This window comes from Pipistrellus hanaki (assembly GCF_964339955.1).
Source record: "Pipistrellus hanaki genome assembly, chromosome: 4".
Lineage (NCBI taxonomy): Eukaryota > Metazoa > Chordata > Mammalia > Chiroptera > Vespertilionidae > Pipistrellus > Pipistrellus hanaki.
Genome location: NC_140506.1, coordinates 70,306,528 through 70,333,037, shown reverse-complemented (window position 1 = coordinate 70,333,037; position 26,510 = coordinate 70,306,528). Strand labels below are relative to the sequence as shown.

At 40.5% G+C, this 26,510-nt stretch overlaps 1 protein-coding gene across 1 annotated transcript; it reads right to left on the bottom strand.

The window, feature by feature from the left end:
* Positions 1-26,510, bottom strand: LOC311621408 (cytochrome P450 3A12-like). Its single transcript, XM_084881429.1, has 13 exons — positions 26,103-26,510; positions 23,589-23,682; positions 20,267-20,319; positions 17,147-17,246; positions 13,982-14,095; positions 13,662-13,750; positions 12,203-12,351; positions 11,627-11,754; positions 9,818-9,884; positions 7,594-7,754; positions 6,114-6,340; positions 3,467-3,629; positions 1-1,362 (listed from the first exon to the last, which is right to left on the bottom strand). The coding sequence occupies exons 1-13, from the start codon at positions 26,273-26,275 to the stop codon at positions 1,267-1,269; spliced, it is 1,614 nt and encodes a 537-aa protein (XP_084737555.1). The 5' UTR covers positions 26,276-26,510; the 3' UTR covers positions 1-1,266.

Below are 26,510 nucleotides of genomic sequence, written 5' to 3'. Positions count from 1 at the left end.
CACATTTAAAAAATTAAATTTATTGGGGTAACCTTGGTTAATAAGATTATGTAGGTTTTAAATGTACGTTTCTGTAATACATGATCTGAATATTGCATTGGGTGCCCAATACCCAAAGTTAAATCATTTTCTGTCACCCTTTACCCTTTACTATCTCCAAACCCCCTCCCCCTGGTAATCACCATACTGTTGTTTGTGTCTGTTGAGGTGTTTTGGTTTTTTCTTATTTGTTCATTTGTAGCTTTCAGTTTTATATCCTATATATGAGTGAAATCATATAGTTCTTAACTTTTTCTGTCTGATTTATTTTGCTTAGCATGATATTCTCAAGGTCCACCATGCTGCCACAAATGGCAATATTTCATCTTTTCTGTAGCTAAATAGTACGCTATTGTGTGTATGTGTGTATATACTACACATTCTTTTTCAATCACCTATCAGAAGACACTTTGGTTGTTTCTGTGTCTTGGCCACCATGAATAATGCCGCAATGAACATAGGAGTGCATAGATCTTTGCAAATACTTGTTTTCAATTTTTTTTTCAGGTAGATAACCAGAAGAGAGTTTGCTGGGTCACATGGTAACTCTATTATTATTATTTTTTTTAAGAAACTTCCATATTGTTATCCATAGTGGCTGTTCCAGTTTACATTCCCATAGCAGTAAATGAGTGTTCCCTTTTCTCCACAGCCTCTCCAACACTTGTTATTACTTTTTTTTTTTTTTTTTTTTTTTTTTTTTTTTACAGAAAATAGTTATCCCAACAGGTGTGAGGTGTATCTCATTGTAGCTTTGATTTGCATTTCCCTAATAGCTAGTGAAGTTGAGCATCTTTTCATCCATTTTTTTGGCCATTTGTATGCCTTTTCGAAATAAGTATCTATTCAGGTTCTTTGTCAATTTTTTTAAAACTGGATTGTCTCTTTGTTTGGTGTTGAGTTGTATGAGTTCTTTTTGCTACATTTTGAACATTAATCCCTCATCAGAGCTGTTGTTTGCATATAACTGGGAATAGATGGAGATAGTATTATAAGAACCCAATAAGCTGGGTCTACTTATTTAGTCACCTCTTATGTTACACAATATGTAATACTCTGTATAGACACTGAGAAGATAAGTGAATGTACAGACTCTCTAGTCATCCATCAAGTGCAGTAGAGTAAGCCCATCTTCATTTCTGTTTTTTTATTCACAAATTACACTGAGATCTCTGCTGTCGGGGGATACAACTTCTTTGAAGAACAAAGTGTAAGTCCTTAGGAAAGTCAGGCTCCACTTACAGTTCCATCTCTCAACTCAGCCTTTAAAACAATGGGTTTTTTTGCTTGAATAATTCCTGAAAAATCTAGTTCCAAGGGAATCTGCAAATGTTAAACAGCATATGAGGACCAGTTAATGAAGCACTGTCAACACCAAAAGCAAAGCAGATCAGATACTTTGAGGACAATAATGCTTTACAATATATAGAAATTACTTTTAGCATAATATATCTTTGTTTCTTTATACTTATTCAGTGGTCAGTGAAAGCATTCATCAGTATATTTATTCAAGAAAATATCAATTACAGCATCTATTCTGTATCAGGCCAGAGACAATCATATTGGTTTGTGCTTATTTTTGGCTTGAATTTTAAGCAAATGAATGAATTTTTGAAATTTAAACCAGATTCTTAGGCCTTATGAAAAACTATTTAGAAAAGCCATACATAATTCATTTTGTGCATATTGGAGCTTACAAGGTAACCTGAGTACATATTACACATTTTAATTATTTGAACGATCCATCACTTCTAAAGAGTCCAGTCACTTCTCCCAGTGGAAGCCTTCTAGTTTCATGATGGGAAAAGGTATTTGTCAAGCATTGTGCCTATTTTCTAACATCTCCTGGTTCCCAGAGTAAATAGTGAACTTCTGAATAGCGTTTTGACCTAAATATTGTTTTAGTTCTATTCCCACCCAGTCACTCCCTCAGTGTTGGGGAGCCATCAACACAGTAACCTTTAGATCTCAGTTCACTGAAGGGCAAGAAAATTGTCATGGAGTGTGAGAAGCACAAGCCAGAGATGACTGGGAGCTTTCAGGGAGTGTCTGCCAGAGGCCCCCTTCCTCTCAGGGCTAAGACCCCCTTTGTATGCACTTACAGGACTGCTATACAGCTGCCTATAGCCACAAATAAGATGGAAACCATCTCTATTCCTCTCCTCTGAGAAATCCTACTTAAGGAAAGGATCTGCATAATAAATATACAAGTCCTAGAAATGAGCCTTGTTAGAGGGCCTTGCTTGCTATGACTCACAGACAATGATTATGTTCTTCAGAGGAGAGATTCCAGATCTTCTATTAATGTAAAACCTTCCTATTTTATAATTTCAAGTAGCATGTATATATTTCCCCTGTACACAGACCAACACACGTAGAAAATGTGCATTACAAATGCTATTTGTTAAAATTTCCAAATTAAATCATTTAAAATGTGGATTCATGATCTCCAAATCAACTGCAAAATACTCTTTAAGCAATTTCTGAATGAACACAAGGCACCATTGGGAATTTATGAAAGGAATAAAATGAGGTGCTGGACTTGAAGATATTCTTAGATACAAAGAAAACGTAGAGTACCAAACTTGATGGCTTAATTATAAAGTTTTCAGTTTGGTAGGATAGTGATGATACCAGCCTGCAGTAGCAATAACATGACAGAGAAAAAATGGGCTCTGGACTAGATGGGAAGCCCCTTGGAAGGGCTTTGGGAGTGAACTGGGACTTGAAAGATGAGAGCAGAATGAGGGAGGGAGTGAGAAAAACATCATAGAGTTCATATTAGGATGTAAAAAACCTAACTTGATTGCAGCCTGGCTCCCAGAAGCAGGTTTCAAGTAGCCAGGATGGTCATGGACTTTAGGAGTTCTTACGTCAAGCAGAAATGCTTTAAACAACCTTGGCTGCATATGAGAACCAAAGGGGGTGCTTTTAAGGCCACACAGGATGGATCATTTTAGAATCTGAGGTGACCCAGGCATAGGATTTTTAAAAAGACCCCTGCTGATTTCATTGCATAACCAGGGGTTGAGAACCCTATCACAAGAGCTTCTGCAAGTTCTGGTGGGAAAGAGCAGTGTTCAAAAGTCATGACCCAGTTGCCATTGTACGTTAGGACTGTGCACAGCACTTCCCCTTCCTTCCAGTGGACTTGAAACCAAATTTAAGTTTTTCTCAAAGGACTCTACATCATCATGTCACACTAACCACATTGACTCTAGGTGGCCTTTGTAGTTGGATAGTTATAAAAACACAGGCTTAGCACTCCAGACTACCAGGATTTTCGAGGTTACATGTAACTCCAGATAGATTCTCTGGCCAACAGAACAAAGTATTAAACAACACGCATGCATACATACTTCAGTTTAAGAAAAACACTCAGTCAAGCATTATTCACACAGAGTGGTAAATGTGTTAAGTTTCTGACCTGTGTTTCTTTGCAAGGTTTGAAGGAGAAGTTCTGCAGAACTCTGACGAGAGCAATTTTTATGTTCATGAGAGCGAACCTCATGCCAATGCAGTTTCGGGGTCCAGTTCCAAAGGGTGTGTATATGTATGGATTTATGTTGTTCTTGTTCTCCTTACTGAACCTGTTCATATAACAGTAGATGCAATCACTTAGTGAAACACGAACACCACGAGAGCTACATGCTTGGGGTTCTTAGGCTCCTCTACGAGTAGGATACAGAATACTCCTTTGGGCTAGTCAGTGAAATCCTGCTGTAGTTGTTTTGCTGTAAGAAGGGTAAGCTACAGATCCTTTCCATTCCCTATATCCTCTAAGAGCTAACAGTATCATTGAAGAGATGACATGAATGCTGTTTAAAGGAAAATTTATCTTTAAACACTAAATTACATTCAGGGTTTTGAGATGCTCACACTCTGAAAGGCAAGTATGAAATGAGACTCTTTGAAGAAAAAGTAGGTTCCTGCCTCCATCAAACTCATGTTGGTCACATGCTCATGGAGGAAGGAAGTAGGAATTGTTATCTCTCATTAGTTAATTTGTTATTTTCTTCTTCCCTTTTCTTCCCCCGACCCCTTTCCTCTCCTCCCTTCCTCTCACCTCTTCTGTCCCTCTCCCATTGAATAGCTTAAATCGGATGACTCATATGGGCATATGATGCTCCTCTACTCTAGTATCTGTGATTTCCTTGCCTACCTGTTCCACTAGGCTGTAAATTCCTTGAAGGCTAGACTTATGTTTTATACAAATTTGATTCCTCAATATTTGATTCCATTAAGGGGAAATGTGGATTTGGGAAAGTGATCGTGGCATTGTGGTTATGTATTTTTAAAAGGTTCTTATATTTTGGAGAACATTGGAATATTTAGAGATGGTGTGCCTTAAAATATGGGAATTAGGAGGATGGTAATAATGGTGTGTGAATGGGGCAGCAGACTTAGTTTGATGGCTGTAAACATGTAATTGGGCACACATAGATGAATTAAAAGCATTCCTTAGACTCGTCTCTATAGAAAATGATTTTGTATGTGTCATATATTTGTGTAAATGTCAAATTCTCCATAATAGGCATTTTTTAACGTTTGGATTTCTCACTGCCTTACCCACTTCCTGAGATGGTAAGCAGTTACTCTCTCTGGATGACTTAATGATCATAGAGCAGTACAATCAGTGGTCTCTGGTTTCATGTTCATGAAGCTATGAGGTGTGAGGGCAGGGGAAGGGAAAACTGTTGAGCTTGGAAGAAACACAGAGGCCCCTTGGTCCAGAAAACAGAGGATTTGGTCACATCTAACTTCTTTCTTTTTCTTTTTTAATATATTTTATCGATTTTTTTACAGAGAGAAAGGGAGAGGGATGGAGAGTTAGAAACATTGATGGGAGCGAAACATTGATCAGCTGCCTCCTGCACACCTCCCACTGGGGATATGTCTGCAACCAAGGTGCATGGACTGGAATCAAATCCAGGACCTTTCAGTCTGCAGGCTGACGCTCTATCCACTGAGCCAAACCAGTTAGGGCTAACTTCTTCTTTCAACAAATACTATGTGTAGACAATGAGCTAGAACTAAGAACACTATGGCAAATGAGCGAAGGCCCCTGCCATTAGGGATCTTACAGTACGGCTGATGAAAGCCTAGATTCCAGCTAATGCCTTCAATAGTTAATTCCAATTTTGCTCATCGATACAATAAATGGGAAACATCAGCTCTCTCTCGAATTCAAGCTATGCCCAAGGCTGGACCTTCTTGGCTCTGAACTTTCAGAAGAACATGCTAAAGACCATCTTAGGGGGAGGGTCTCAGGTGTCTGGAGAGCAGGTGATGTTTCTTTGGAAGTCACCAAATACTGAGAGTAGGTGGAAGCTGACACGGGATGGTAGCCAAAGACAGAGCAGTGATTTGTGTTCACCTCTGTCCTCAAGGGGCTGCTTAAATCACCGGCAATGAGGACCTCTCAGGTTCTCATAATGCACTAAAGCACTCTCCCAATAATGATAAAGGCGTGGCCACCAATGTGAAAAAAACAAAACAGAATGTGGGAACGTTGGTGTAAATTCAGAGAGCTAATGAGAACAGCACAGAAAAGTTTAAAGAAGTAAAAAAAAAAAAAAAAAAAGCCTGCATTCCTAAAGTCAGATAATGATTAAGTAATTTATGGCATAAGCATATAGTCACATATGCATACATATTTATATGTATGCATACCTACATATGATGGTTATATATAATAGGACACTGTTTATAGTTTACTGGTAAATAAAGTAAGCAGTTCAAAATAAAAAAAATATATTACTATTTTAATTTTAAAAATCTATATATGCTTAGAAAATGTCAATAATGACATACATTGTATTACTAATGAGGCCTATCTTAAGGTATTAGGACTATGGACAGATACAATTTTTTTTTTTTAATCTAGCCTAGTGTTTGTAAAATTTTTGTCAACAAACAATGATTACTCTTGTAATAAGAAAAAACAAACTTGTAAAAACAGAAAAATGTACATAGAAATGACTGTACAACCACATGTTCGTCATCTATACTAAAAGACGTCAGAATGTGCCCAACCAGCCTGGATGAGGTTCCCTTTCTCAGGGGCCCAGTACCTTTCAGGACGGAACTCCTCAGGCTCTGACCAGTACGTTGGGTCTAGGTGAAGAGCATAGCTTGGCACCATCACCACCGTCCCTTTGGGAATGAACACCCCATTGACTACCACATCCTTCTTACACATCCTCTCAATTCTACCAGCAATTGGGTATAATCTGAGGGATTCATTCACCACCATGTCAAGATACTCCATCTGTGTCAGGGCATCATAGGTGGGGGTTGCCTGGGAAGAAAGAAACAGATTTTGATAAACTGAGATTTGAGATCAACTTTCAACTCAGTCTATGTAGTTCTATAGAAATGTTAGGAGCTCCAAAGAATAAGTTATTTGGGTATAAAAACCTTAGGATTTATAGACATTTTAATATCTATCATGTCCTTTGACCTGCTTAATGGCCCATTGAGATGTGTGGAGTAGTTATGACTATGGGGGGCATTGGGGACAATACCCTAAATGGGACCCCAAGCCCCCCACATTACCATGTAGTGATTTTTTTTTTAACTCATGTGAGTAATAGATTATGACCCATATTCTTAACTGAAATATGCTAAGGTATTTTTTTTGTTTAACCTCCTCACCTTTTTTACCTAGGCCCCTTCCCTTCTGATAGTCTGTTCTCTATATATGGATCTATTTCTATTTTTAATAGATAATTTAAAAAAATCAATTCATTTGTAAATATAAGGCATTTAGAACAGACAAATATAGCGAGAAGTATATGTTAACTGTTAATGTTGTTGTCATTGTAATTCTTATTAAGAGGAGAGGACATAATACTTTAGCTAGCCTGTTTCTTAGTGACCTTTCCATCTTATTGCAATAATATGATCTCCAATATAGGCTTACCCAGAGAAGAAAAAAATAATCTCTAATTTAATTGGACCCTAACATGTATCTCTATGTTATATTTGAAGGACCTATGACACAGAGAGATCTTAAGACCTATCCAAAACCACAGTCTGGACTCAAACTCATGTCCTCTATTTCCTACACTGTGTTCTTTTCTGTATGCCAGGCTTCTCCTAGGTTGCAGTTTACCCAAGGTAGCAGATTCCAGGAATAGTGCCAGTTTCCCACACCTTCTGTATCCATGCCCTTAGTCATCTAACTCTGTGCCCTCCTATTATGATGCTGGGTTGGCCATGGTGCATGCTTTGAATTATCTAGACACTTGAGCAATCAATTCCTATTGTTAATTGCCACTGAGGTTTAATTTTTTTTTTTCATTTGACATTATTGTGATAACAGTAACTGACACAGCAGGACCAGCACTTTTTTCAAAGATCTTATGTATCTCTAATAACAAAAATTACCTATAGTTTTTGTCTTTTTTTTTTTTTTACATCCTTCCTAAATAGCATAAGTAAAATAATTGGTGATTACATTCTTTGTAAAGATTCTCCTAGAAAGTGGTGAGGAGGCATTCTTAATAAGGCTTTCCATTCTCCCTCTTCCTCCAAGTACCACCCACTCACCTTATTGGGAAATGTTGCATCAATCTCCTCTTGCAGTTTCTGCTGCACATTGGGGTGAGTGGCCAGCAAATGCATAAGGAAAGAAAGAGAACTGCTAGTGGTCTCATAGCCGGCAAAAATAAAGATAATAGATTGGGCAATAAGCTCCAGATCAGTCAGAGCTGAAAGGAGAAGAAAGATATTTTATAAAGCAGGTCAATGTACAACACCACAGTTTAGATTATGAGAAATCCAAATGAAACTCCCAAACCCTTATAGGACAAATTGAAAAAAATAATTCAGCTTAAATTGGGAGTGTTTTGCACTCTGATGTGTATACAATAGAAGCAGAAAAAGGCAAAAAGGTCTTCATCTGTTTTTCCCTCCACCAAGGTCTATTCTATTCTTCACCATCTGCTTCTGGTTATATCACTCTGTCCACAACATAGCTGTGCAATTTGAAGACATAGCGTTTTGTGTCACATGCACAGTGTTATCAGTATGTCCCTTGGAGAATCCCAAAAGTAGTTTAGCTACAATATGGGATAAGTTTCTCCCCAGGAAAATTTTAAATTATTCTAGATAAAATATACATGGATAATTTTTTTAAAATATCTTTTTAAAAATATATTTTTTAATTGATTTCAGAGAGGAAGGGAGAGGGAGAGATAGAAACATTAATGATGAGAGAATAACCAATCCACTGCTTCCTGCATGTCCCCCACTGGGGATGGAGTCTGCAACCCAGGCACACACCCTTGGCACACACCCAGGAATCAAACCTGGGACCATCCCCCCTCGCCTCCCATCCCCCCGTCGCCCCGAGTCTACAGGCTGACACTCTATCCAATGAGCCAAACTGGCCAGGGTTCTGGATAATTTTTCAGAGACTAAACTAAGGCTTATGCAGGGGGAAATGAAAGGATCTTTCATTCAAAAATGTTTGCAGAAACTTAAGAGAATGATATTGTGCTACACATAAAATATGGTTACTCTAAGTATTGTCCATAGACCAGCATCATCAGCAGTATCTGGAAAGTTATTAGAAATGCAGAATATTGCCAAAACCGGTTTGTCTCACTGGATAGAGCATCAGCCTGCGGACTGAGAGGTCCCAGGTTCAATTCTGGTCAAGGGCATGTACCTTGGTTTCGGGCACATCCCCAGTAGAGGGTGTGCAAAAGGCAGCTGATCGATGATTCTCTCTCATCAATGTTTCTAACTCTCTATCCCTCTCTCTTCCTCTCTGTAAAAAAATCAATAAAATATATTAAAAAAGAAAAAAGAAATGCAGGATATTAAAACCCATATAAAAACTACTGAATCACAGAATCAACCGTCAAGAGATGTGAATGATTTGCATAACTAGAACAAAAAAAAACAACAACACACCAAAATTTATATAAAACCACAAATGACCTCAAATAGCCAAACAATGTTGGGAAAGAACAAAGTTGGAGGTGTCACACTACCTAATATCAAACTATACTACAGGACTATAGTAATCAAAACAGCATAGTGTTGACATAAAAATAGATATAGATCAATGGAACAGAATAGGGAACCCAGACCTACTGTATATGGTCAATTAATATATGACAAAGGAAACAAGCATATACAAGGAAGTAAAAATAGTCTATTCAATAAATGTTTGGAAAATTGGACAGATATGAGAAAAAAAAAAAAGAAAGAAAAAGAAACTAGACCATCTTTTTAAAAATCCTCATCCAAGGACATGCTTATTCAGTGAGAGAGAGAGAGAGAGAGAGAGAGAGAGAGAGAGAGAGAGAGAGAGAGAGAGAGAAGCTTCCATATGTGCCCCTGAGCGGGGCTGCGACTGGGGACCAAACCTGCTGCCCAGACATGAGCCCTATTTGGGATTGAACCCACAACCTTTCAGTGTACAGGAGGGTGCGCCAACCAACTGAGCCATACTGGTCAGGGCCTAGACTTTTTTCACACCTTGTACAAGAGTAAGCTCAAAATGAATTAAAGACTTAAATGTAAGACTTGAACTATAACAACGCTAGAAGAAAACATAGGCAATAAAATCTCTGACATTTTTCTTAGCAATGTTTCCCCCCTGACATATCTGTTTGGGCAAGGGAAACTATAAATAAATGGGACTACATCAAACTAAAAAGTTTACCCAGCAAAGAAAACCATCAACAAAACAGAAAGACAACCTAGTGAATTAAGGTCATCAGCTACCTCTGAGCCTCCCCATCACTGGCCCTCTGTTTACCTTTATGGGAGTCTGTTTCTTCGGAATTCTGAGAGTTAATCATCAGCTGAAGTAAATCCACTCGGTGCTGGAAGCAGAAGGAAAAATTTCAATGTTAGAAATAAATCAGGAGTGCAATACTAGACCTAGCTGATTTGGCTCAGGAGACAGAATGTCAGCCTGTAATCAAAGAGTCCCGAGCTTGATTCTGGCCAAGGGCATATAACTTAGTTGCAAGCTCCTCCTAGGCCCAGGCCCTGGTCAGGGCTTGTGCAAGAGGTAGCCAATCTCACATCAATCTCACATCGATGTTTCTCTGTCTTTCCCTCTCCCTAATGGAAAAATATCCTCAGGTGAGGATTCACAACAACAACAAAGTGCAATACTAAGTTTCTTTCCTGATGAGATGGCCCTTTAAATCCAAAGGTGTGCCTGAGTTATCAGTGAATAAAAACATCCAGCTACAAATCCCGGAGAGCAGGATGTTTCCCTGAAAAAGATCCAGCCATCGTGCCCAATGGCTTTTTGGTCCTCACTCTCTCTGATCTCCAGCTTCTCTCACTTTTGAACACAGCTTCCTGGCCAAGGAATTACCTGCTCCCTCTCCTGTCACGCCTGTATGCTCACAAAAATGTCCCTGTCCTCAATACTTTTTTCTCCAGCCTTAATTCTTTAAAAAAAAAAAAAAAAATATATATATATATATATATTATTGATTTTGTACAGAGAAGAAGGGAGAGAGATAGAGAGTTAGAAACATCGATCAGCTGCCTCTTGTACCCCCCCTACTGGGGATATGCCCGCAACCAAGTACATACCCTTGACCAGAATCGAACCTGGGACCCTTCAGTCTGCAGGCTGATGCTCTAGCCATGGAGCCAAACCGGTTTTGGCCAGCCTTAATTCTTTCTTTTTTTTTTTTTTTTTTTTTTTTTTTAAATATATTTTATTGATTATTTACAGAGAGAAAGAGAGCTAGAAACATCGATGAGAGAGAAACATCAACCAGCTACCTCTTGCACACCCCCTACTGGGGATGTGCCCACAACCGGAATCGAACCTGGGACCTTTCAGTCCGCAGACTGACAATCTACCGCTGAGCCAAACCGGTTTCAGCCAGCTTAATTCTTAATGAAGGGCCACATAGGTGAAGCTCCTGATATTTGAAGAGTTCATTGGCAGTTTTTCTGTGAGCAGCTTCAAGTGCCACTGTCCCAGAACTCTCCACAACATTCAGTGCTATTCGGGGTGCCCAGCCCGATCCCCATGGCTGCAGACGTGCTTGTGCTGGCCTCCAGGCCCATGGCGGCAAAGCTGGGTTAGCCAGCTTGCAACCTCAATGCCCAGAGAAGACTACTGCCCTCTCCAGCCTCTGAGCAGGCTCCAGTTTAACACAGAGCACTCCCCCAGGGCCTGATGGCAACTCCCCCTGCAGGGTGTGTACAATAAGAGGCTTGGAATTGATGTGATTCTTTGCCAATTTTAACTCTGGGCAATTATACCAGGAAAACAAATTTTAAACAGCAATTTTTATACTTTGATAATTTAAGGAAAGTGGAAAACTTTTCATCTCAATAATATTCATGCAGTGATATACTGACCTTTGTGCCCATTACTATATTACATGTTAGACAGTGTCTCTCTGACTCACCTTTTCTCTCCTTTCCTAACCTCCACCTTCTTCATTCCCCATAAAATGTTAGAACTTTCCTCCTGTAAACCTACAGTCCTTTATCTATCTTAAAAAAAAAAAGTGCACAAATCATATGTATCCAGCTCAATATATTATCAAAGAGTGAACACGCTCATGTAACCACCACCAGATCTTACCTTTTGTTTATCTTGGAGGCGATTTTCTTTCATCTTTTTGACAGATTTTTTGAAAAAATCAGTCACACTTTTTGGAAACATAAAAATATTAAATGCTTCAAAAACTGGGCCAAGGAATGGAAAGAGTGCTGTAAGAAAAAAAGAAAGCACAATGAAAATACGAAATGTGCCAAGAGCAATTATAATTTTCTCTACCAATGAGAAGAGTAAAAGAACCAGACTTCTCAACCAGCAGCCAGTATCTATCTATCTATGTATCTATCTATCTATGTATCTATCTATCTATCTATGTATCTATCTATCTATCTATGTATCTATCTATATCTATCATCTATCTATCTATCTATCTATCTATCTATCTATCTATCTATGTATCATCTATGCCACATGTTTTATCCATTTATCTGTTGACAGACACTATGTTATAAAAATGATAGAATTATACATTTTAAATGGATGAATTATATAGTATGTGAATGATATCTCAAATGAGCTGAGAGAGAGAGAGAGAAGAGGTGGGGAAAGGAGGGAAGAAATAAAAGAGAAAGAAGAAAAAAAAAACAGTAGTCCACGTACTTATGCAGAGAATGAATGGATCAAGGAAATTAAATTTTAAGAGCTTCTTGATATTTTCCACAAAGGGATCTTGTGGGTTGTTGAGGGAATCGATGTTCACTCCAAATGATGTGCCAGTGATCACATCCATGCTGTAGGCCCCAAAGATGCTGAGTAGTGAAAGAAAGACATAGAAAATTAAAATCAGCACCTTTACTATCCTTATCCAACACAGACAATAGGCAGGACATGTAAATTCATATACCCAGACAAAGACAGGGAAAGAGCCACACAACTGTCAAAACCTTCTGTTAGATCATCTAAAGAATCTATGCTCCTGTCACAGTCAATCATGAGGTGTTTATCAGATGCCAGTCATGGCACTGGCCCTGAGCTAGGTTATGGGGACACCAAGGCAAGTTAGACCCACCTGTGAGCAATAGGAGATCAGTCAGAGGGATGGGGACTCAAAGTCAGACAAATTACAGTGGTGTGTTTTGAGTCTGGACAATAGTAGATACTGTGCTTGAGCAGGACAAAGGGTAGGTAATGACTCCTCCTAGTGGAGTCAAAAAGGGTGACATTGATCTGGGTCTTGCCTCACCACAGTGTCTATACTCAGAGCTGATTCTGCTTCAGCACATTACAGAACAGCAGCACCTGGTCTGAGTTGCCAGGAATGCCATCGCTCCTTCTCTGCACTCCTGCTGAAGCTCCTGAAAGACCCACTCTCCTCAAGTCCAGTGATCTCAAGTTGCCTTTAGGGCACATTCATTTCCATAAAATGTAAGAACTAAGAATGTTTTTGGTTTAAGAAATGATTTTAAAAAATCACCCCAAAATCAATTTGGTGGAACCCCACAGGTAAGTGATCATATGTCACCAGTTTTCCCAGATCAGTCCCACTTTACCTCCATTGTTCCTGCATAGGAACATAGTTAAAAGTATCTTAATTTAGACAATAAATGTCACGCTCACCCTACCCATAGTCTATACAGGACCACCTTTAATTTGAGAGTAAAGAAAGAAGTGGCGGTAAGGTCAATATTTCATATTTTGCTGCTATCCTCACCAAAATCATAACGTTGTTCCAAGTTCCACACTGTAACTTCCCAGCCCCACCCACTGCTCACTAATACATACCAGTGCCTCCCCCTGCCATATTTCACATCCTCTGCACTGAAAACTTTGGTACAATCATGTTTCTACTTTCTGAACTATGTATTTTTGTCTTCAAGAATATCCAAGGTGACAGCTAAGCAGACAGATTAATCCTGGTCCATGTGCACAGGAGGAGATCTTTCTCTCCTGGCTGCCCTGCCTTTTGGGAGGAGCCACATCCTCTTGGGTAGCCCACTGGGGTTCTAACACCACACACCACTGTCTGGTCATGATAGTACTTCAGCGGGAACTCGGCTCTGGCAGGCGGCGGGGGTCTTGGAGCAGAGCTCAGAGTCTCAGCAGCTGGCCTCCTACTCACTCTTTCAAGGTGATGGGCTTGCCTTTCTCTGCTTCCTTCTTCAGGTTGCTCACCAACCCATCTGCATACTGGCCAATGATGGGGAACATCTAGACACAAAATACAATACCACCCAAAGTTAAATATGAAGACTCAAGACCTAGCTTTCATGGAGTTGTAAGTGATATCTTATAATGTCACTTCTAGGACATAAAGATAAAAAACCATTATTAGGAAACTCAAATTCAGCAGGCTACCCTTGGAAAGAAACTATCTTACTTTCTACCTGTCCCCAGATGTATTATTTAAGTTTCAAAATAAGTATCCTCCCATACTCTTACCTCCTTAAGCTTTCCACTGGTGAAGGTTGGAGACAGCAGTGTTCGAATTCTCTTCCAAGTTTCATCCTCAGCTATAGAGATGGCATTTTTCATAAATCCCACCGCAGGAAAAGGCTAGAGTTAAAAGCAAAAGACATTTTGCTCTGAGTAAGTTTGGAGTTCTCAGCAGTTGAAGAAAATTTGTTAAATGGGCATCAATTTTTCAACAAATATTTAGTGACTGTCTACTTAGTAGCAGGACCTGTGCTTGACACTCAAAAAATACTTATCCCCAATGCCTGGCATCTCATGAGGGGGCAGGAGACATCCAGCCAGCTGATGTGGTTTCCAGCCTTTATTCCAATCATATTTTCAGTGCAAATTGCCCATGTTTTTAGAGAAACTGCTTTTTCAGGAGGAATAAATAGGAATAAGTCCTGGTATATCATCCTGGGCTGTGTAGAACAGAAAGGGATTCTTGACTGATAGCCAGATATTATAGCTTTAGAAAATTCTATATTGCTTCAGACCAGTTGTCTTTTACTTACATATACAACATAAGCAACCTGAAAAAAATAATGTCTGGACATGGTGATTTTTTTTTAAAAAAGTAGTTAATACTTAAAAGATTATGAATCTATTTGTTATTATTAAAAATAATAAAATTACATGGAAATCCTTATATTTTTCTACCAGCAATAGAAGAAGAAAAAGGAAGAGATAAATCTATTTCTCAGGCTGGGACTGGCCTATCAAACCACTCTACTTGAGACTTTCTTCCATATTTTAACACTTATGTTTTGTTTTAAAATGTATATTTCTATTACGCATTCATGATAAAAAAAAACAAAAACAAAAAAAACACAACAACTCATCACCTAGGAAGAGAAAGTTTCTTAGCTTGAAAAGAGCATCTACAGCTAGCATCGCATTTACTGGTGAAAGCCTGGAGGAACATCACTAAGAAGGCAATGTCAGAGGCTCCAGCTTCTGTTGCCCACAAAGAACAATTAGACCGCTGTCCACACACAAAAATAGATCTAGGAGAGTTCAGTAGTTCACTCAAGAATCTTCAGCCACAGAGTGGAGAAAAAAACAAAGCACACAACAACAACCCTGAGAATAGCTGAACAACGTGGATAGGGAGAATAGCTTCATGTTGCCTGCATCCTGCCATCCCCAGGCCAGCACTGCTTGGGGGCCAGGAGGCAACTCGCCAGCCCGAGAGGCTTGCCCTTGTTGCGGAAGGAACAACAGGGTAAGTGCCAATTTCCTCTAACGTTCAGGGCTCTGTACCCATGGCCTGCTTTGGTTTCACTATGCCCACTCTGAAAAACCTAGTGACTGCAAAGAACAGAGAAGAGCAGGAACTGCTAGCGCAGTCATTTGTCAGAAGCTATCATGATTTCCCGTGTCCTGCTCTGCAGAAGACCCCGCCAGACCCCAACAGCCGCTGAGGAAACCAGCAGCCAGCACAGCTGCTGGGAACACCCTGCCGGCTTGGCTGCTGATGGTTCCACAGGTTTTCACACTTGCAGAGTCTGGCATCCTGGGCCCTGCCCTACCACCCTCCACACTCACTAGAGCTGCCCCCAGTTCTGCCACCACCCTGCGGTGGGATCTCCCCCCGGCGGCCAGCACTGGTGTACGTGGCTGCATAGCAGCAGCCCAGCTCCCCGCAGCTGCTCCGTGAGGGCTCAGTAGCAGGGTGGCTGCCTGAAGGTCCAAACCATGCACCTTTGGAGAGAGAACAAGCCCAACCTCCCTTGTAATCTGCTCCAACCCAGCCACTCCTAAAATAGGACCTGCCCCTGTCTCCAACAAGTCCCACAGTCCACTTCTTCTCCAGATAACATACTGCCAGGGGACTTGGCAGGTCAGATCCTGTCCCTCCCACCTGCTAGGTGTTTCCCAAACTTTTGACATATGTGTGCCCCTTCTATAATTTCCGTAACGCTGAGTACCCCTCGTACTCATGAGAACGTAGAATTAGGCGCAGCTAAGCACGGTGCAGTGCATATCCCCACCGAACTCTTCCCGTACCCCTGGAGGGTACACATACCACACTTTGGGAAACACTGTATGACACCAAGTTTGATCATATACTTAAATGTACAACAATCGCTTTGGCCAGTTCAAGCCTCCCCCAGAAACACTAACTTTGTTTCACAGGTCAACGAGCCTCACGAGCACGCGAGGTACGGGCCGAGGACCTGGGGTCCAGGGGGGTGTGCCGGTGGGGCTGCTGTAGGTCTAACTGTAAGGAGACCGCACAGATATAGCTGTTTAGGAAAACAACACAAGGGCCATTAAGAGAGGAGGCCCTGTATTTTCGTGCTGGCCACCTCTTCCTGCTTCCCTTCCCTCTGCCATTTCCCGCTCTGCAGCCCAAGACAGTGGTCTTCTAGGGCAAGTCTGCCAGACACTCCCCCAAGCTGGGCATGAGCTGGTTCTGGATCCTTCCCTTAGGAGGAGTTGTGTGTATGGGGGGGAGAGGGGGGCAGGTGATGGATGAAGGATAGCCTTTTCACAAATGGCGTTGCAGCAAATAGACACCCACAGGAAAAAAAGAAAAAAGAACCTCGACCTACAGTTCACATCTCACACAAAAATTAGAATAAGATGGATCATGTACTTAAATGTACAACATAAACCTATATAATATTTAGAGAAATAGGAGAAAATCTTTGGGGCCTAGGGCTATGAGAAGAGTTTTTGGACTTGGGCACAGAAAGCCCAACTCATAAAAGGAAAAATGGATAAATTGGCTTCATCAATTAAAAAAAAATGTTTGCTCTGCTAAGGACTTTAATTAAGGAAAAGATAAGCTACACACTGTGACTATAAAAGATTAATGAGAGGAAGACTTATGGTGATAGAACAGTTCTATCTCATTGTGGTGGTAGTTACACAAATCTATATATGTGATAAAATTTTATAAGCAACACACACACACAAATGAGTGCGGATAAAACTGTTGAAATCTGAATAAGCTCTGTGGATAGCACCAATATGAAATATCTGCTCTGAATTGTGCTATAGTTATATAAGACATTACTTTTGGGGGGAAAAGGATGAAGTGTACATGACATGGGGCCTACATGGATATATTTTTGACAACTTTCTGTTTATCATTTCTTCAATATTAAAAATAACAATTTGGTTTTAAAAGGAATGAATACCTACCCGCCGATTTGTGAAGACAGAATAACATTCTTTCACTAGGACTGCTTTGATCAACTCCGGATCCGCGATTGCCAGCACAGGCTGCCCACCGTCATAGAACCTATGTTGGGGGAAAAGAGCTTATTAAAATGAACAAGACAGCCCAGCTGGTGTGACTCAGTGGTTGAGTGTCAACCTCTGAATCATGAGGTCACGGTTCAATTCCTGGTCAGGACACACGCCCAGTAGGGTGCGTGCAGGAGGCAGCCCATCAATGATTCTCATCAATGATGTTTCTATTTCTCTCTCCCTCTCCCTTCTTCCCTAAAATCAATGAAGATATATTTTAAACAATAAAGGGAACAAGCCAGTTTCTGAAGCTGGAGCCACTCCTGGAAGTCTAGACTTACGTTCTGATGCTCCATAATCCACATTCCTAGAGACCGTTGTTACCGAAATAACAGAACATTTAAATTCGGGTGGTGTTTTTCGTTGTTTTTAAAGTATTACATATGTCTCCTTTTTCCCTGATTGACATCACCCCCACCTCCCCCACCCCCGAGGGTAAGTCTCCATGCCCCAGTGTCTGTGCCCATTGGTTATGTTAATACACACGCACAAGTCCTTTGGTTGATCTCTAATTCCCCCTCATTGTTGTTTTGATTTGTATCTCTCCGATAATTAGCGACTTTGAGCATGTTTTCATATGTCTCTTGGCCTTCTTTATGTCCTCTTTTAAAAAGTTTCTATTTCGGTCCTTTGCCCATTTTTTGATTGGATTGTTTATCTTCCTTTTGTTAAGTTGTATGAGTTCTCTGTAAATTTTGGAGATTAAACCCTTATCAGAGATAACATTAGTAAATATGTTCTCCCATGCAGTGGGCTTTCTTGTTGTTTTGTTGATGGTTTCTTTTGCTGTGTAGGAGCTTTTGTTTTGATGTAGTCCTATTTATTTTCTCCTTAGTTTCCATTGCCCTAGGAGCTATATTGGTAAAGATATTGCAACAATATATGTCTGATATTTTGCTATCTATGGAGTCTTCTAAGATTTTTCTGGTTTTCCATCTTAAATTTCAGTCCTTTAGCCATTTTGAGTTTGTTTTTGTGTATGGTGTAGATTAGTGATCTAGTTTTATTTATTTTTTTTTGCATGTAACTGACCAAATTTCCCAGCACCATTTGTTGAAAAGACTGTCTTGATCCATTATATGCTCTTGCCTCCTTTGTTAAATATTAATTGAGCATAATGGATTAAGTCAATTTCTGGGTTCTCTATTCTGTTCCATTGGTCTGTATGTCTGTTCTTGTGCCAGTACCATGCAGTTTTGAGAACAGTGGCTTTGTAATATAGCTTAATATCTAGCATTGTGATCTCTTCTTCTTTCTTAGTATTGCTGTGGCTATTCGGGCTCTTTTTTTCCAGAGTCTTTTTTTATTCAGATGAATTTTTGGATAGTTTGTTCTAGGTCTTTGAAACATATCATTGATATTTTAATGGGGCTTGCATTGAATCTATAGATTGCTTTGGGTAGTATGGACGTTTTAGGGATGTTGATTCTACCATTCCATGAATATAGTATGTCCTTCCATTTGTTTATGTCTTCCTCTCTCTCTCTCTCTCTCTCTCTCTCTCTCTCTCTCTCTCTCTCTCTCTCTCTCTTTTTTGTGGAATTGTCAGCCTTTTTAAAAAAATATATTTTATTGATTTTTTACAGAGAGGAAGGGAGAGAGATAGAGAGTTGGAAACATCGATGAGAAAGAGTCATCGATCAGCTGCCTCCTGCACGCCCCCCACTGGGGATGTGCGTGCAATCAAGATACATGCCCTTGACCGGAATCGAACCCAGGACCTTTTAGTCCGCAGGCCAATGCTCTATCCACTGAGCCAAACCGGTTTCGGCTCTATCTCTCTTTTTCAATGTCCTGTAGTTTTCTGAGTACAGGTCTTTTACCTTAGTTTATTTCTAGGTATCTGAATATTTTTGGTGTAATGGTAACTGAGATTTTTTTATTTTATTATTTTATTTTTTTTTAGTTTCTCTTTCTGTGAGTTCATTATTGGTGTATAAAAAGGCCAAAGATTTCTGGGTGTTAATTTTGTATCCTGCTACATTGCTGAATTCATTTATTTAGGTAGTGTTTATGTGGGAATTTCCTATACCAGTCTTCATAATTTTTGTATGTTTAAAATATTTCATTATAAAAAAAGTTAGATTAGTAAATAGATGAAGGCCAGAAAATTATCTGAGTAGGAATAGCCACTGCAACTGGCCGAGAGTACTTTACTAAATCCTGCATCTCTTCAAAGTCAGAATAATAGAGTAGATAAATCAATACTTACATATACTAAACCTCTATTGAGAAGTCTTGGCTTAAACATTTTTTAAAACCCAAACTCCATATGCATGGAGGAAGTAAAAACAAAGCTGAGCAAGTATGGTTTTCCAGTCTGTTTACCTAGACCCACAACCCTTTTTCAAAAGGGTATAACAAATGCAAATTTAAAATAAAAAATTTTGGATTTTTAATTAACAGACAATCATATGGGTAAGGGGTTATGATAGACATTTATGGGGATAGTTTAGAAGGGTCTGCCCTGGCTAGGTGGCTCAGTTGGCTGGCCTGGTGACTCAGTTGGTGTTGTGGGTTTGATCCCTGGTCAGGACAATGTTTCTCTCTAATCTCTCTCTCTCTCTCTCTCTTCCTTCCTCCGTCTCCCCCCACTTCCTCTCTCCATCTTTCTCTTTCTCCTTTAAATCAATAAAAACATATCATCAGGTTAGGATTTTTTTAAAGTGTGGAAAAAGAAAGGTCTGAAATAATGCATTTTATTCAAACAAAGGAGACCTAAGGGAAGAAAAGTAGAGAAGAGGGGAATAATGAGACGCTGGACAGAAAGTGACACAAGGAGTTCCTAGGCCATTAAAGTCTTGGGAATATGATAACCATCAATTCCCATCTTGATTCAAAATGCAAACCTGGACACCTGGTGACATCTGGGGTCCTGGTAGGACAAGTCTACAAGAGCTTTACAATAGGTGGCTTTATCCTAAGAGGCTCTGGGCTGAGATTGTCCTGCATGCCATGGGGCTCCCAATCAAAACCACAAGTCAATCCAAAGGGATTTTCCCAAATACTCACCCCCACATCTTTCCATACTTTTTAAAACAGTCCTGGTCAAAAGCCCAAAAACCCTGTAAGGAGAAACAAAATTAGATTATTAACCTAAATGTACTGAACTCTACTTCTAACTGGGACCAATATTCTCAAATCCTTTGAAGTTAGGCTTACTGTCTTACACGGCAGATAGAAGGAAACTCTTATTCAGATGTGTCTTGGGGAACAGAGAGAAAATGGAGATGTTTGAAACACAGAATTGGAAATCACTCTTGAATTTTCTTCAAGTAGTGTTGACACTCGACTTACCCTTATCTATGATACTTAGTAACTCTTTGTCTTTTTCTTTTTCTTTTTGCAGTTTATTTTTTGTGTTGTGTGTGTGTGTGTGTGTGTGTGTGTGTGTGTGTTTTAAATTTCTTTATTGATTAAGGTATCACATATTTGTCCTCATGCCCCTATTCCAGTCCCCCACCCCTCCCCACTCATGCCCCTACCCCCCTATTGTCTTTGACTGCTGGTTAGGCTCATATGTATGCACACAAGTGAGTTTTGATATCTAAATCCAGCCTACCACCAGGAATGCTCAGGGCCTGCTCAAGAATGCAAATAATCCTTTCCACTAATATTTACACAGTAAAATAAGATTGTTTTAGAGTAATAAATTTGACAGTAAAATAGTAGACAAGTTTTCAGACTAATTTAAATAGGCTAATTGAAATAAGTGAATACTCTAGAAAAATTAATTGCATTGGACAAAAAGCTGTTCCTAAAGTGTTAACTAAAATTTTTATTGGTAGTTCATCTCATGATAAAATTTCACAACAGGAAATGAACCTAAAGCAGTCATATTATAGTGCAAAAAATTAAAATTTAAAAGCTATCAAGACTACATTATAAAAATTTCAAAAGCCTCCTAATATTTAAATCAAAAAAGGGGGAAAGTAGAAGAATATCATATAAGGAATAATATCCTGTAACTAAATTACATCTAGAAAATTTTTACTTTAGAAAATCAATTGTAATGCTAACAGCAAGACACCCATGAAAAACACACATGGTGTCAAAACAAGCCAGAGGAAGATTATTTGGGCAAAAAATGAAAAAGGATCCCAATTCAAATTTATAGAAAACATTCCTTCATTAACTCCTTACCTTTTTAAAGGGTTTTTGTTGTGAATGTATTGTCTCTAAAATCTCATATCCTCCATAGACACTCCAGAAATGAAGAGGAGGGGGAGTAAGAGTGACTTTCACTCTCTTTGAACTCCTGGTCAAGCATCCTTTTCATTCATCTCATGAGTCTTAGCAGAATTAGGAAGCTTAAGACACCAGTGACCACTTTTCGTCTAGCAGGTTTAGTCTAGACGTCTAAGGCATCTTTGCTGAGTGAGAAGTGAGTGAGTGAGTGAGTGAGTGACCAAATGACTCGCTTTCCAGTTTTCTACCTCAACACAGAAAAGATTGGTAAATGTCACCACTCTAGGAGGACAGAGCAAATGAAAACACTCTCTGTGTTTTCACTTCTGTAATTAAAAACACACATCTTCATGTTGCTAAGTTTCAGATATTTGATATTTTAATTATACAAAGGAAGGCCTCAGAAATGTGGGTCTTGGGGTACATCCATAAGGAGTTTATCTGGAGAAGGTGGAGAAGACATTATTGCCTTTTCAGTAGGCAAAGTTCTTTAATAAAGGCATTAAGACCTCACCTGGGAGGATGAGCATTTCAGAATCAAGCCTCTCTCTTTCAGGAAAGGAAATCTGAGGCAGAGAGCAGCCTGCACAGAAGATTCTACTCGCTGGCCTAATAAACATGACATAACTTTCCATATAAGGGTCAGGCCCTGGGTAAAGCATAGGGCTGCATTAATCATAAAGGCTCAGCCAAAATTAGCAGTCCATGTGTCACCTAGGACATTCCATTCAGTTAATTTTTAAAGTATATTTTTATTGATTTCAGAGAGGAAGAGCGAGGGAGAGATTAAAGCATCAATGATGAGAATCATTGATTGGCTGCCTCCTGCATGCTCCCTACTGGGGATCAAGCCCATAACCCAGGCTTGTGCCCTTGTCCAGAATAGAACCCAGGACACTTCAGTCCATAGGCCAACCCTCTCTCCACTAAGCCAAACAGCTAGGGCCATTCAGTTAATTTAATTTTAAAATAATTTCATCAAATCATCTCCTTTCTAATAAGGAGAGAATATGCTAATTGACTGCCATGCTCTCAAAGATGGAGGCGCCCACAGCCACAAGATGGCAGTGCTCAGTCCCCTCAGCCCCGCCCTCATACCTGCCTCCAGAGTCCTCCGTCTGCTCAGCCCCCCAGGGCCACCCCAAGGCATAGGTATGAAGGGATGCCTGGTTGTGCTCAGATGGTGGCTGATTAGCTGCCCAGGGCCACCTGAAACGCAGGTAACCAGGGCTGGCCAAGGCTTGTGCTATTGGCAGTGGCAGCAGCAGAGGTGTGATGGGGGTTGCCTTTCCCTGATCACCAGGTCGACTCCCAGCCCTGAGCGCTCCCCTGTGAGCTGAGGACCACCCCTCTCCAGTACATAATTTTCATGCACTGGGCCTCTAGTTTCATATAACTCTGCTTTCAGTGTAGTGTTTTTGTTTGTTTTTTAAGCCACACAATTCACTTAGAGATTAAATATTTGAAGTTGAGGGACAAACTCAATCTTCTCTCAGTTATATCCACTCCCTCTCAAACTCAGCCACAGGGTGCCTCCTTTGAGGGCAGAGAAGTAGAGCAGACAGCTCTTGTTCCATCTTTCAAATCCACCAAAGACATCAGGGGGAGCAAATGGTGATTTAGGGCCATGGGAATAACTGCAGGGATTAATCTGCTCTTTAGAGAATTCAAGTGTTTATGTGCAAATTGCCCGATGGGGACTACTTGGGCTGCCTAATACACTGAAGTTTCAAAGCTACCCAAGAGGAATCTAGAGAAAGCTACCTAAAATGTATCCTGTGAACAGGAAGTTCACATCCAACTTCCTGGGCACGACCAGGCATCCCTTCATGCTTTTCTCCTAATCCTAAGTATGATTATGTCTTCCTGGGGATCTGCACCTCCCAGAAAGAAAATGCTCCTCACGATGCTCACAAGTTGGGACAAGGCGTGTGCTGAATCAGCTGAGAGCTCTGCTGCCCCACTGAGCCAACCACTGAGGCTCCTGACAGCTGACCCTGAGCCCGGGGTAAACCTGGCCCTGCGCAGGGCGGGGCCTTTGATGCCCTTTCTGGACACTTCCTCCTGAGCAAGGCCCTTTTACTAGGGAACTCATCTGGGATTTGGAACCATAATAAACAAAATAGGAAGCCCAAACAGCACTCACCTTACGGTAGGCCAGGGAAGTTCCCAATAAAGGTAAGGGTTTCGGCCCAGGAATTCCCAGCTTTTTAAAAAGTCCATGTGTGTAAGTCCCATATCTATAAAGTGAAAGAGAAAGCCAGGTTACAAGGATTATGGATTAGGTCCTGGGGCTGGAACAGTCACTGTCTCAGAAATGGAACAGCCAAGGTAGGGAATGAACATGTAGATAAGTAGTAACAACAACTCCCACAGCAATAGTTAACAAGGCAAATCAATTAAAGCCATTTCTGCTTCTGAACTTTCAACATGTTACATGAACTCTCAAGTGAGGCCAAGCAATTGAGTGAATGTGTCAGCAACATTGGTCCCACCTTCTGACCTGGTCTAAAGTCTACACTCACCAGGTTCCGTATCAAGGCAGAAGGTGGGCTAAGTGAACTTTTCTTTCCAGCTTCCTCTTTTTGGTAGAGAAATGTGGCTTTTGGTGCAAATAAAGGGGCTAACATGAAAGCCAATCATTTTTATTGCACTTACATTGTGTTGCACAGAGGGCATTGTCTACTCTGCAGCTACTCACTCATGGTACAGCTGCTGTACCAGTGTTTTCTAAGACCACAATGTGGTTTAGTCAGTGATGCCAGTATCTAGTGACAGACCCAGACCACACAGTATGACTCTGATGGTGTCCCTCTCCCCATCAAGCAGATGAGATGCCTATACTCTTGCCCTCTTGAAGACCTCCTGTGAGACCAGAACCAGGAGTATCTGGGAGAAATGTTCTCCCATCCCATCCAGAGTGCTACCTGGATGCCTCTCTTGTCATCACTGGCTCACAATCTCACTCACCTGCACTGTGACATTAAAACAACTGGCTGGGCAGGTGTGTTTAAAAACACACATACAATATATGTTATAGAAGTGTATATTTGTACAATGGACTCATATTCCTGACATTATTCTAGAAGTATGAGGTTAATTATACACCTTTGCAGCCCTTTTTTTGAACCAATAGCCCTTTTTTTATCCTTAAGAGATAACATGCTAGAAGAGTGTTATCTCTCTCTAAAAAAAAAAAAAAAAAATAGGATTAAATAGAATGAAATTAAAAGCTATCAATTAATTTTTAAAAATATATATTTTATTGATTTTGTACAGAGAGGAAGGGAGAGAGATAGAGAGTTAGAAACATCGATGAGAGAGAGTCATCGATCAGCTGCCTCTTGCACACCCCCTTCTGGGGATATGCCCGCAACCAAGGTACATGCCCTTGACCGGAATCGAACCCGGGACCCTTCAGTCCCCTAGCCAACGCTCTATCCATTGAGCCAAACCGGTCTCGGCAAAAACTATCAATTAATTTTAAAATGTCATCAGACAGTAAATATCTTACCACAATAAACTCTATAATATTTATTTCATAGAATTGAAACAATGAATATATTTTCTCTATTCATGCCATCATGATTTCCTACTTTCAATGAAAGTGAAATTGAGATAGAGAGCAAATGGGACATGGAAGGGGCCTTCTCCATCCACATGTCCAAAATGACTCCTCCTTCAACCTGTTTCATCATGCCAGGAAGCTCATTCTTGAAAGGAATTCCTCTGCTAGATGGTTTGATTTACCCTCCTGCACTGCAACTTAATGGGGAAAATATTTAAATCCAAATTTGCTTTTGGGCTCATGCCTGTGCAGATAGTTAGCAGATTTCATAGTGGGGGGAAATAAATCTCTATAATGATGCCAACCCTCCCCAAAGACTAGAGGAGTAAAAAGGTGAAAGGAAAGAATACAATTTCAAGATTTCTACTTAGTTTCTTCTGCTCTACTGTGTTCTCGCTTAGGGGTAACAGTCCTGCCTTTTTACAGAGCATCGGAACTAAGTCTTAGGAGGAGAGTGTCAGGAGAGAGACAGAATAGAGGAAAGAGCTAGTGTGAAGAGAAGGTGGGACAATTGCCAGGCCATCTCACACCCCGAAGTTTGGGGTGCACTCACTCTAGTACGTGGTGCCAATTATGCCAGGCACTGGGCGGGAGGAAGCAGATACAAACCTAGTGACACAAGAGCCATTCCTTCCTTGCACACATCTCCAGCAGCAGACACAGAACTGGAAAGATCATGAGACAAAACCCCAAGCTACTCTCTCCTGCCTCCAGGATCCCTGGAGCTGGGAAAGGGGCGAGGACCCCACTGCATGGAAGTCAGCTGTTTTTAATCTGCCTCTGCTAAATTCGGGTTAATTACTTAGGCCTACCCAAGCTGTCAGTCAATCAGAAAATCACCCCCAGGAGCAAGTAATGTCAGCAAACCCTCCAGATTACAGAAGCTGGGAGTTGGGTGAACATGAGATGCCTCTCCTGCAATATAGATCAGGGTAAGATCAGTAATTCCCCCTTCGGTGTTTGTGCACCCAACACTTAAGCAGTTACCCCTCTGTGAACTGTTGGGTTTCCAAAATAGATAAGGGTAAGGGATGTCTGATGAGCTCCCCAAGTCCAAGATCACAGAGGCCATGAGCCTGGACAGTAACTCACAGATAGAGGAGCACCAGGCTGGTAGCCAGAAGAATCCAGGTTCCCCCGGAAAAGCTTGGAATCAGGTCCATGGCCACGTTCCTTCCAAGGTTTTCTTCTCTTGAGTTTTCCTTGTATCTCTGTGTGTTCTTCTTAGCAGGTCTGTGTGCTGAGAGTTTTCCTTTCCAAGCCATGGATATTCAGTGAGACTGGTGTTTATATATACTGGGAGAGGAGGTGGGGCTTGAGCTTCAGCCAATAGGGCCATTTGTGCACACACTGGTATGACCTCTCCACTTCGATAGCTGGAAAAACATCATGGACACTCCCACTTTAATCTCCCTTGAGTTCATACTCTGTGGGAAATCAATAAACAACTCACTCCATTTTACTGGTAAACACAAAGGTTACAGAAGCTCAAGTAAAGCC

What these genes read in the sequence shown, in the direction of transcription:
- LOC311621408 (XM_084881429.1), bottom strand. Translation starts at nt 26,275, where the DNA reads ATGGCTTGGAAAGGAAAACTCTCAGCACACAGACCTGCTAAGAAGAAC. An exon ending in CTTCCCTGGCCTACCGTAAG is followed by an intron (nt 20,320 to 23,588) that starts GTGAGTGCTGTT and finishes TTCTCCTTACAG; the next exon opens with GGTTTTTGGGCTTTTGACCA. An exon ending in AAGTATGGAAAGATGTGGGG is followed by an intron (nt 17,247 to 20,266) that starts GTGAGTATTTGG and finishes CCCCCAACATAG; the next exon opens with GTTCTATGACGGTGGGCAGC.